We start from the raw sequence: 12,861 nt of genomic DNA, 5'->3' as shown, positions 1-12,861 counted from the left end.
AGCCATGCTTGGTAATGCCTTCTTGCTCTGCAAAAGGACCCAGTGTACTGCACAGACTAATTCATCATCCAGCTCCAACCAATCTTGCACAGGCAGAACAGTTAGTCTTTTCTGTACTATTATTTTTAGTAATAATATTCTTAGGCTGTCTAAGACAGCAGGAAAAGGGGGTTTAAGATATCCTTTAAAAGAGAAAAGTACACAGCTGGCTGCTGGCAGCAGCGGTGAGCATCAAAGGGCTTGGAGTGGAGGAGGGAGCCAAGGCAATGTGCTAGGGAGGATTTTTTGTGACAGGCGCTGCCCCAGGGACACGAGCAAAGGAAACATCACAAAATTATTCAGAAATACATTTTCATGACGGGAAAACAGAGACAAAAGAACTGTTAGAAAATAGGTACTTGCACAAGAGAGAGAACTACACAATTCTTGGTGTCTTAAACAGCGCAGAAGCTCCTGAGCAGAGCAGGGAGGGCAGCTGCTGAAGACCAGAAAGCAAGCAATGGCCATGACAGACACTTCTTCAACCACGCACAGTTGGGCGGAAACAGAGCCATTATACACTCATGAGTTATGGTGCAAGGCCTACTATGAAACCAGAGCGTGAGGATATTCCTTATGGAAATTTCACATACCCCAAAATTGTACTCTGATTGTTTATTTTAATAGTCGCCAAATTCTGTTGTAATGTTAGTTCAAAACAGTGTGAACCTGAGAACCTAAACTAAATTGGTGGTGAATCAGAGAGTGCACTGGGAAATGCTCTTGAGAAGCATAGGCAAGACCCTGAGGTGACCCACATGCCTATGTGACAGCCCGAATGCCTTGCACTTAGTAGGAGACTGAGATTTCACCAGGAATGTTAACGAAATCATTAGCCTTTTATGTTACCATGAGTCTGAAGTTGGTTTATGCAAAGGTCTAACACACCCTTCCTCACACACAGACACTTGCACTTTGACCCTTGCATCCTTTTCCTCCGTTCTCCCCCCAGCTCTTCACAGCTTTTGAGTCACAACAGTTTTATAGCTCTGCCAGCAGCAGCAACCCAGCTCCACTGGCAAATAACACAAGGGAACTCAGCCCAGCCAAGGCATGCGCTTCTTCACTTTTATTCTGTACATTTCCACACAAGTCACAATACAGAAAAAGTGTCCAAAAGGAACAGTAACCAGCTCTTTCACTGTATACAGATTTCCGCCTTTTCCCCCAGTTTAAAATCTCCTTGTTTAGCAACACAGTGATCAAGATACTTTGTATAAATAGGAAATGCAAGAAAATCAGGGAAGAAAATACTTTCTCACTTTGTTACAAAAACCCCTCCCCCTTCCTGTACCCCTTTCCTCTCCACGGCTGATTACCTGGACCCTGATTCTCTGTTAAACATAGCTTCATTTCACGGGTGCTGCTGCATGCCTCCGCTTCCTTTTGCCAGCTGGCAGCCTCATGATGCACAGCTCCAGGCTGTTATGCGTGGGGTCAGACAGCATAAAAGAGCCCTTTGTGATGTTATTACAACTCCTGGAACAGATGTGGGTACAGATAATAGTATATGTACAAATACTGGAACTCTGGATGCCCATGAAATGTTGGCTGAACATATGTATTTATTATTTGGCTTTACCATTATATACAGGGGACTAAACACATTATTGAGTGATCCAGGTTCTGATCTCTCACACCTTGGTTCATCTGGAGTGGATTCAGTGTAGAGGAGATCAGAATCTGTCCTTTATCCTTTCCCCACCACCTCCAGGAAGCAGCCAGTGAACATCCACTATATTGCTTGGTGGAAACTCAGCTTTTCCATCATGAGCCTGTTCATCACCATTCCTCCTGACAAGACTTCTTTATAAACCACACAGCATTTCACACTGGCTTAGCCTGGTTCCTTTTTGCAGGAGACATTCCCAGTTCTCATACTTCCCTAACAGCAAAGAAGCCTCATTCTTCACCAGTTTCCATTGCTCATTTGCCAAGTGGCCAGAGCAGATGCTAGTAATGAGGCAGGACAGTCTGCTCCCACAGATGTTTTGCTTCCTTCCCCAGAAACCTTTTGCATCAACAGACTCCAGTGGTGATTCCTGGGCTGTTGGAAAAGACTCTGTGATACCTCAGTGGAAACAGAAGGAAGGACTTTCTGAGACAGGCCTTCCAAAATGAAACAGTTTGTGCTCAATGAACTCAATATGATGGAACAAAACTTCCCTAAAATTGAGCAAAGTATTATCTTCTGGAATGAGGGCAACCACCCAAATGCTTTATTCACTGAAAATGTCACTGAGTTAACATTTTTAATATGAGATAGTTCAAACACTGAAATCAAGCATGAAAAGTGCAGACCAACTCATTAGAAACTTGTCATTCCCCCAGCACTCTTTACTATCTCAAATAAAGTCAGCTAAACTAAAAAAAAAAAAAAAAAAAGCATGGGCTACACCTGTCTTCCTTCAAAAAGTGGTTCAAAAAGAACCATGATATTAAATGGGAACAGTACAAGACACAATGAAAAACTGATGAATGATTAATATATAGCGCTTTTCAGCCACACAGCGCAAAACAGCTTACCTAGGGGGCCGATATTATCCCCTTTTACAGATAAGGAAACTGAGGCACAGTGAAGTTAAATGACTTGCCCAATACAGTCACTCAGAAACAGAGATAGAAATAAAACTGCAGCGCTTTGACCTACTACCCTCTGTTCTATTCCTCTGACCACAGTACCTCCAGAAAGACATGCTGGTTAATTATTACATGCAGCAAGTGCTTTCCCTAATCTGTGACATAACCATGTAACAACACATGGTTAGACTTGCAAGCTATCATGAAGCATAAGCACATCATTAAACACAGTGATCAATTTTTTGCATGACCTCTGTGTTTTGTAATAACAAGTCAGTTCCTGCTCAGGAAAAATCCCCATTGAGCTAGCAGTGACAGTCTCATAAACCATCTTCAACCGTTATGTACCTTGCATTTTCATTAGCATAGACTTGCAGTTCAATGAGTCCATAAGAAAATCATGTTTGTCCACAATGCATCATGGCTATTTTGAGTGAAAGGCTGAAAAGTCATAGTTGCTCTGAAAGCTGTGCAGAAGCAAAGTAGGAATAATGGTGGCACGAAAGGAAAGCATGTAGTTTGTAGCAAAACGTTCTGCTCACTGACTCAGAGAGGACCTGAAACCTCCATGGACTGCCAGAAGGTTTGTGTGGGAGATGCAGAACACAAGTCCTCAGCTATAGCATTGGCTAGACTTTCCAAAATCTTTGAAAAGCATCCTGCTTCAAAAAAGCCAACTGCTTCCAAAATAACTGGCATAGGGTTACAGTACAGAAAAATACAGACAGATGAAAAATAACCTTCACTTTCCACCGTGAAAGCATGCTTCGCCTTGCAGAGCTTCCTACAGGAAAAAGGCTGGTAGTTATATTCCACATTCCCCTTCGTAAGACACTGCTCCCTCACAGGACAACAACCAGTGCTGGCAGCTTCTGAGTCCATTTGGAAAGGAATTTTAACATTTGACTATTTTATTTACCAACAGGGTTGCAGGACATGGAGCAGATGGGAAATAACAGCTACATGGCACCCGTTACAAAGGGCAGTCCCATGCTGGCCGCTGTGAGGGGAAACAGGTAGGAATCACCATCATCATTGGGGTGCCCTCACGCAGCACAAGAAAGAATAACAAATTGGATGCAAAGAGCTTGAGAGAACCCTTTCGAAAGGAACTTCTACAGGCTTACTAATGTCCCTGTGCATTTTACACTAGGCCTGGCACAGGCTGGGGTGTTTGGATTATGGAGCCTCCAAAGAGACATTGCTTTTGCCAGTAATGAGACATATGCATCTCTCTGAGCATACAAGGCACCCCCATTCCCTTTTCCTAGCTCTGTGAGGTGCAGCAATAAGCTAGAGAGAGACAAAGCTCCCAGGAGCTGCTTAGTGCTTTGAAGGCTCAGCCACTTATTTTCTTCTCCAAAAGCTATTGTGTGATCAAAGGAGGCAAATGGAAGAGAATCATTCATTCTGCAGTGACATGTAAATGGAACAACAACAAAAAACTGATACACCTCCGCCATCTCCCTGTGATTTTTGAGGGATACATGCAGTGCACAAAACAGTACGACAGCAAGGCCAGCCATTTCACACTAGAGAACAGCACAGTCATTCACCAACAGGAAGCAGCTGCCACATCTTGGAAGCACGTCACAGAGCAACAGAATCACATTTGCCTTGGAAAAAATTATTTAACAGGAAAACAGTGAAGGGAAGGAATGTAACAGTAGACAATAAAAAAAAAACAACCTTTTTTTTTCTATTGATATTAAAACTGAGTCTGCAATGGTCATAATTAACCCCTCAGGTGTGAATTATCCAAGTCCATCATGCTTCCAGTCTCCTTAATCCTCAGACATTGGAGCTACCCCCGAAGGTGCCTTTAGTGCCACATGTCCACAGCTGGTACAGCAGAATTTCATCATTCCCTACCCACAGCTGGACTCGGTCAGAGGAGATCCAATCACCTGTGACTCTGGTCAAGCAAAGGTGTCCCAGAGGGAAGCTCCCAAGCCAGCAGACCTTTCCAGTCACAATCAAGCTAGAATGTGCTAGGGAAGAAAAAAATAGGCAAAGAGAAAGGACCTGAATGAGATAGGACTGAAAAGGATATAGCAGAAAAGGGAAGAAAAAGCAAAGAGCAGCCGAAATGATTTTAAATCAAATTTAAATGAAATTACATTCCATTTACTCCCTGCCATTAGCTGCCAGAAAGCTCAATTTTTTCTTAGCTTTACTGTATGCTATGGAGATAGGGGCATTATTGCAGTAGGGCAAGAGCAAAAGAATCCTCTCCCACTAAAAGAAAAAAAACTGGCCACTGCACCCATCTATTAAAACAAACACATCAAGAACAGTTTTCCCATTTTGATCAATCAAAAAAAAAACCCCCAAAAAAAGCTATTCCTAGGAAAAGGGCCAAAGCAGGGGGACAGGAGACAAAAGACAGCTATTTGCTTTGTGGCCTACAGCAACCATTAATTTTGAGGTGGTGTTTCCATTTGTTTGGAAGGAAAACTTCTGACGTGGCTAAGGAGCAGAGAGAGATCTCATTGCACAGCTTTCGGCTCCTGCCCTGCTTTGCCGAGTTCTCAGGAGCTGCAAACAAGAATCCTGTTGTCCGTCAGCGTGCGTGGGGATCCCTGGGGGCAGCTCCCAGGAGCCCCGTGTGGAGCGATGACATAAAAAATAGGAGCAGTGACCTTGGAGGGTAAATGCACCAATCTCACTTTATTAAAAGTGGACACTTTTAATTGTGGTAGGAAGTTACTCATTACAGTGAAATTCAATGGCTAGCATTGCAAGACCCTGCCCAGAAAATAACAATACTTACAGAATCCACTCTGCAGGCCCCCCCATTCCTAGGGGCAAGCATAGCTTTACTTTTCTAATTTTGCCATCGCCTTCCATTTTTTGTGTGAATGTTGTACAGGGGAGAACAAAAAATCCTAGATAAATGGGACTGTCCATTAGAGCCTAATTAGTGAGGCAGAAATTGCTCATGTCTATTGCGTCCAGCTCAAGAGCTTCTTGTTCTTCTCTCAATCTAAAAATTTAACAGGTTCCTACAGTTCCTAGATGGGGGTCTGGATTTTTGCATATCTGTAGGAACAGGGATTGCTTTCTCCCTCTGCTTGGCCACGGACTGAGGAGAAAAGCAATAACTGAAGGTCATTAAGGCATTTGGAACCAGAAGGCCATTTTGCTCGTTAAAATAAAGTGTAAGGCTACGAAACGAATTGCTACCACAGTCTGTGCATTAATAGTTAAATAATTGCTGCAGCACCTGTCATAACAGAACACTGGATTGCCATGATGCGCGCTTCGCCTGCTCATCGAGCAGCCTCCTAGACAGGGACTAATTGAAGAGCCAGGTGTTACATTTTGTCAGCAGAAGGAGGCTGGCTGTAGATGAAGCAATTACATATGTAGCACTGTGTTGCTAAAAGAAATAGTGCTTATTTCTTTCATTTCAAAATGCTACTGCTTCTATGTACTTTGTGTTTGAAAGCTGGATCTGTTGAAATATTGGGGAACTCTGAAATAGCTTTCCCAAATCAAGATTCTGTCTCTAGTACTTTAGGGCAAAATGATAGAAACCAATTTCTGAGGGAAATGTGTCTTTTTAAGCTTCTGCTCTCTCAGATATTTACCTTTTCCCATGTGTGTCTCTTAAGAGAATCACTGCCTTCTCAGGTTCACAAAATCTCTTCCCTGGAGGGGACACAACAGCATAAGCTGACAGATTTTTAAAAGACTAAGTATGAAATTATTTCCTTAATTATAGGTGTGCTTTTGTTGCAAGGCATCCTCCTGTATAGACTCTAGAAAATGTCATGTGCTACATCAGAACGAGGACTTGTCAAATCCAGCTCCCTTTCTTCCCCACCCTGTTGGTAACTGGATACATGTGTACTGCATAGGAGTGATTGTCGTCATCGTCGTCGTCTTTTTTTTTTTTTTTTTTAATAAGCAGTCTGAGAAACAAGAACCTGCAGCCCAGGCTGGAATGTGGCACCTAATAAATAAGGCAGGAGACAAGATGCGTTCTGATGGCTGCATACAGTGGGTTATTCAGGACTAAGCCTGCCTAATCACTGAAGTCAAAGGTAGTGAATTTACTGGCATCATGAAGGCCTGAGGGAGAGAATTTTCCCCTTTCGCAGTAGCGGCACCATGCAGGGGCCAGGAAATCCCTTGGCCAAAGGCAGGGGGAGGTGAGCCTACATCCAGTGCACGTGTGCAGGGGACAGGAGAGCACTGCTCTCTGTGGACACCCTCACGAGCAGTGGTGATGGTAACATGCTGGAGAGAGAAAGTGAGTCCCCCAAGCTCTGGTACCTACAGAGGATCTCCAGTGAGGCAGTCTGGAGAAGCATGATGCCATAGCACAGCTTAAGAGTACGCGTAACCGCGGTCACCGACTTGACTACTGGATAGTTCATGCCTCTCAAGCCAGCTTCAAACAGAATTAAACATGAGAAACTACCCAGGTGCTTAGTTTACTTCTGGGCAGCTTTTGCAGCCTAAGCTGAGCACTGAGCTGCTGGCATTCAGCTGCTGCCAGTACCTGAAATAAGCATGCATGTCTGCACTAGTGTCTCCTCAGTAAAGGCTGGGACATCCTGACCCCTCTGTTTGCCCCAACAGCTGGGCACAGGGCTGGATTATAGCTCCTCTTGAGGCCTTTCCACAGTCCAGCCATGCACTGAATCCCGCACTCCCAAGGGGAGTTAAAGCACTGAAGCTCAAGTCACTTACTCCCACGAAAAATTCTGTTCTTCACCAAAATGCTGACAAGTCAGTTTTGGCACTTTACTGAGTCTCTGTTGCAATCTGCAGAGTGTGGCAGGCAGCTTCTGGGGTTTTAAAACTGTAACTATAGACTACTAGGAAAAAGAGTTGCCTACTTTGTTGCTAAGAAATCAAAATGAGAAGATATGTATCACAGTGAACCCGGTAATACTGGCTGTCTTTTAGGTTCAGAGGCATCCAGAAAAAGACATGGGTTTATGATAAACTGTTGGCAGGACTGCTGAACTAACTGCAGATACTCACATTTGATGCTTTAGACTAACTAGGAAGCAAATAACCAATGTCATTTTGGCTCAGGTTCAGAGAGGAAAATAGAAAGAGAGAAGTATAATGCCTGATGAATGGAAAATAATAGATATAATGGAGATAGAAATGTTATTTTCTGGGTGGTAGAAGAGTTCTTACACAAAACTTTTAACACCATTCTTATAAAGTACTCATCCATGTATGTTATTCTGACATAAGAGAGGCAAAAAATGGGGGAAAGAAAATGACAGACCTCAAATGGTTCAGCACGAGGAACTGTTTCCTTACTGGAGTGCATGAAGTGCAATGACAGAATTATCCTTGGAGTGTTCTTAAAGGCATCCAAATTTCCAGTATGTCCATACATTTCTTGAGTACCATTAAACCCCCAGTGACCTTAAGACTACCAAGATACCTTGCGCATTTCACAGCTTTTGCCAGGAGCCAGATCTTCTCAGCAGGCTTTTGATACACTGAAAGCATCAACACGTAAGCACACCCCACAGGAGGTATCTGGGATGGCTGGAAGGAAAATAGTAGCTGCCTTCTAGGTGAGATTATGCATTAGTGTCTTTCATTACCATGCACATCACTATCACAGCAAAGACAAAGACAAAAATGAGCAAAAGAGGCCTTCACATATTACTCAAACAAACGGTCCCACTGCCGCACCTCCAGGAAACTCATGCGCCCGTCCACAACAGCACCGGCTCTGCACATACAACTGGGAAGATCAATGGCAACAAAACATCAGTTTTGTTCTATTTTCTTTATGCCTGTGGTGCTTCCATGAGACAGGCCTCACGTATCAGAGGATATCTCATGTAGTCAGAATCCAGGCTACAGTACCAAGAGTTGATACTGAGCAACTCCACTGCTGCTGGGGAAAAGTGAGGGCGACAAGCGTCAGTAAAAACATCTACACAGAGACATCTTAATGCACACCACCACAGACAAGCCATCACATGAAATGGTGAAAGAGCTACTAGAGTCCAAGGCCCATTTCATAAGCCAGCGCAAAATTGCCTTGAACTCCTGCCTTTCATGAGTCACTCAGCCTCACACCTCACAACACTGCCTCAGAGATGCTAGAGTTATTGAGAAACGTATGACCTCGTCATGTCTTGGATAACACATAAAGATATCTCTAACATTGAAATATGAAATAATACATGTAACTGATGCTATTAAATAACAAAAGTAAGTTTATTTTATCAGCATTATAAATATTTTCTTTCCCTCCATTTAACTTTAAAATGAGCTAGTCAAGGCAGTACAATGGAACAATTCAGGAGCTCCTCCATTCTGCTGAAAAGGATCCCCTTTAATAGCGAATTAAGATGGAACACGATACTTTGTCAGTCCAGCAACCTCAATAGCTGGGCATCCCTAGGTACTTTGTCCTTCAAATGCAACAGTTCTAAAAGCGGATGTGCATACGTGTGTGTGAGTATAGATATATGTAGACTCGTTTCGAATTTATAAATACACGTTTGTATATTTATAAATATACATATATATATAGCAAAACACACACATAAATAGACACAACCACAGCACGAGTACTTCTAGTAAATCAAAATGTTTTACATGTAATTTAAGTGGATTTCCTGCTGCACACTGGCATTTGGGTGCAGCGCAATGCAGACACAATGATACTGTACTAACCTAGAGCCCAAGTGCTCAGAGATTCAATACGTACGTGTCACCTGTAACTGGTGCCGAGTCTGCCTGCTTCTGGCGGCTGTCCAGAGTCGAGAATCCCCTGGCACATTGAGAGGAGTAAGAAATAATCCTGTGATGGCCCAAACTCCTTCCCTCAATGAACCAAGTTCTGATATCCCAGGCTGTATGTGAGCCATTGCAGAAAACAATATATATTCTCTATTACCTACAAAAATACGCTGCCAGTATCTAAACACATCACTTGTGAAGTGCTTTGGAACACCTGGAATATTAAAAGGCACTTCATGTGGTGGGGTCCCTGTCCTATCTCCAGTACAAGATTTTCTTTCCATCATACAGTAATGCCATCATACAGTAGTGCCACTGAGTACACAGAGCAGGAAACTTTCCAGAAGCACAAGTCTCCCTTTAATCATAGCATCATATTCCAGCTGCGGGGGAAAAAGGCAGGCCAGATTCTCATGCATGACATAGCTCTGCTGAGGGGCCCCGGTGGCTCCAGGAGCTCGGCTCTGCCCATTCCTGCCAAGCTGTTCCCCAGCACAGGGGCACCCTACGCTGACCAAGAGCCGTCAGAGCCAGCCCCGCACCAGCTACCCCACAGGCAGCAGGAACGGATCACCGAGGAGGGGAGTACTGGGACAGAACAGGACCAGACCCAACTCCATTGTAATTATTCATCTGTGGTGCTCTGGGAGTTACCTGTGATTAGAGAAAACCTTTGATCGTTCCACCTACTTTGGGGGACTTGAGGATCAGGCAGCTACAAAGGGCTCACTGGCTGATCTCAACTCAGGCACCAGTTTGGCCTCAGCACAGGACAGAATCCAGCCCATGGTATCATTGAAGCTTCCTCCATTACTCACATCAGTAACACAAACCAAAAGGTACAATTGATGCTAATGTAATTCTTATTTATAGTTAAATATATAGAAATATTTCAGTGTATCTTTCCTCACAGCTGGGAAATGATGCAAGGCCTACTGTGAAACCACAGCATGAGGATTTTCCTTATGGAAATTTCACGTACCCCAAAATTGTACTCTGATTGTTTATTTTAATAGTCGCCAAATTCTGTTGTGATGTATACACAAACTGCTTTTTGCCACAAGACCCTGGATGATTATCAAGGGAAAGAATTTGGCTTTCATATTTTATTTTTTAAAACAAGAAAGGTAAAATAAAGATAGAAAATAAGACAAAATACATTTCATGTTGCCATTGATCTATAGATTACAAATATAAATAGTTTCCTTCCAGAGGAAGAAATGCTAAAGAAAGATTTTGCTCATTATCAAATGAACTTTTGAAAACAGAAATAATCAAAAAAATATATTTTTTTCAGCTCTTCCCTCTCTGCGATAAGAACCACTCTGTTTAAAAAAAAAAAATCAAAGGAAAGGAAAGGAATCCCACTCAATTCATTTCCACAACTGCTACTGAGGAAGAAAAACTTATCTGAATAATAACCTGAGTTATTTTCAAGGGTTCCAAACTGCATGTAATCCTGATGATCACCATCTACCAGAGACCTACACCTAGCAATAAACATGAAAACAAAACACCAATGGATCTTTCAAAACAAACAACAAACCAAATTCAAAAATCTATTGCAAGAATTATGCCAGGAGTGGCCCTTCGGAGTTTTCATGAGGATTGGTCAGACTAAGTGGAAGCTCTACTATTTCTGGTTGCTGAATTGTCTTTAGTGATGGAAAACCTGAAGGTGAATATTTTGCGTATGTCTGTACGTGTGTGTTTGTTTTTTCTTCTTCTGTGGTTATAATGTGTGAGGTAAGACAGAGAATAGACAAATACAGAAGACACGGCTGGCCTTTTCAGCAGGTAAGCAATTTAAGTTTCCAAGGCTATGGTGAGCAATGAGACAAGGAGTTGCCACTTGTCCTTTTTCAGTGAGACAGTCACTCTTTAAAACTTTGTTCCAATTCCCTTGTGGAATTGGACAGCTAGCATGTCCTGCCAGAGGAGTTTTTCTGTCCACAATATGACAAGGGCAGTGCTCATTCTATTGTTCATGGCAGCAAGCCTATGCTGTCAGCTGAGGTTCTAGATTTGCTGCCTATGTCTGGCAGGAACTCAAAGGGGACTGGGTTAATAAGTCAGTCAGTTGCAACTCCCTCCGTCTTGCACTGATCTCTGCTCAGCTTAAAACCCATCTTCCTGGAAGTAAAAAATAGCTATAAACTTTTAGACAGACCTGACACCTGAGTGGAACTAGTCTGTCGTTATCAGGGCAACAGTGATGTGGGAAACCTTACTGGTAACTTTCTGCTCTGTCATACAACATGGATTATCCCATATAACTCCTTTTCATTCAAACGACTGCCTCCTGAGGAAACCATAATGATATACCCAGCAACAATGAGGAGGCTAGCTTTTGTTACTGCTGTAAATCTGTGCTCCACACCCCAGAAAACAAGGCAATAGAGAAAATACTTTCCAAAAGTGAGAAAACTCCCTGGTGACTGAACACTGAGGAAACAGCTTCCAAGGGAATGGTAAGGGAGGGAACTCAGCAGGTACAAATGTTGTTTTTTTCCTAAGGGCATCCAGAGCTCCTCAAATTTCTTGCTACTGCCTGACCATTTGTGAAGACTTAACATAGAGATAACAGGTATATTTAACTGATGACAAGTGAGGGGAATGGGAGAGTGAAAGGAATGCAGGATACTGTAGGGATGGAGGAGGGCCTGGTTGGGTGCTTTAATGTCCCAGTCAGTTTGATTTCCCCCACACCCCCTTCTCTCTTTCCTTTTTTTAATAAATTGTACAGATGAACATGGGAGAAGTTCATGCTACTTGCTGGAAGCAATAAAGGTAAATTTCCGTGGCCCATGGATTCCACAGACCTTTGAGCATCCCACCTCATCCATCATGGGCTAACATAAGGAACCTAACCCTTCCGTGGCAAGACTCAGTAGCCCTTAGAAACTGGTGGCATGTCCTCAGATATTTTTCCATGAGAGCGAGAGACACGTTGATTCCATCAGCTTCTTCCTCACATGACGCCTGAGTGCCTCACGTGCAGCCTTGTTATTTCCAAGGGTGCTCTTCCTCATTTTCAGACTGCCGTCTCCAGGTCCTCATGGGAAACCATCTGGTAGTTCTGTCGGCTCTCCAGGTAGGAGGCCAGATCTGGGTCGCCAGCTTGCTGAGCCCTGTCACGAGGGGTCTTACCCTATAACAAAGGAACACAGATAGAAAACCTTGTGCTAACACTTTTAGAAGAACAGAGGAAAGGGTGACCCACAGAAATTACTGCACGTAGGGTAGAAGCAAATTTGCAGAATCAAGCAAATAAAGTTGCTGTCAAGTGACGGTTTTCTGTGAGAGTCATTCCAATCTGCAACAGCTGTGAGATTCTTAAGATTCTCAAAATCCTTGTGCAGTTTAGGACAAATCATTCAACTCTGTAAGGACATGTCATTTGATATATCAGACAGAAAGGCTCTCATACTCAAAGAAGTAGAGTTTTCATTTTTGGGCTACAGTTCCTACATGAATACAATGCACAATATCATAGCTAACACTTGA

General features: G+C 43.0%; 1 protein-coding gene across 7 annotated transcripts in view; it reads right to left on the bottom strand.

Moving 5' to 3' along the window:
* Nucleotides 1-1,086: 1,086 nt before the first annotated feature.
* Nucleotides 1,087-12,861, bottom strand: part of DGKI (diacylglycerol kinase iota) — a 227,244-nt gene continuing 215,469 nt past the window's right edge. For all 7 annotated transcript variants that reach the window (XM_068945771.1, XM_068945829.1, XM_068945793.1 and 4 more), the window contains one exon: nt 1,087-12,505. In XM_068945771.1, the coding sequence (XP_068801872.1) occupies nt 12,389-12,505 (117 nt within the window). In that variant the 3' untranslated portion in view covers nt 1,087-12,388. The remainder of the gene's footprint in view (nt 12,506-12,861) is intronic.

Source organism: Struthio camelus, chromosome 1 (assembly GCF_040807025.1).
Source record: "Struthio camelus isolate bStrCam1 chromosome 1, bStrCam1.hap1, whole genome shotgun sequence".
NCBI classification, from domain to species: Eukaryota; Metazoa; Chordata; class Aves; order Struthioniformes; family Struthionidae; genus Struthio; species Struthio camelus.
Note: the sequence above shows the minus strand (reverse complement) of the source record. Positions and strands in the feature narration are given on the sequence as shown.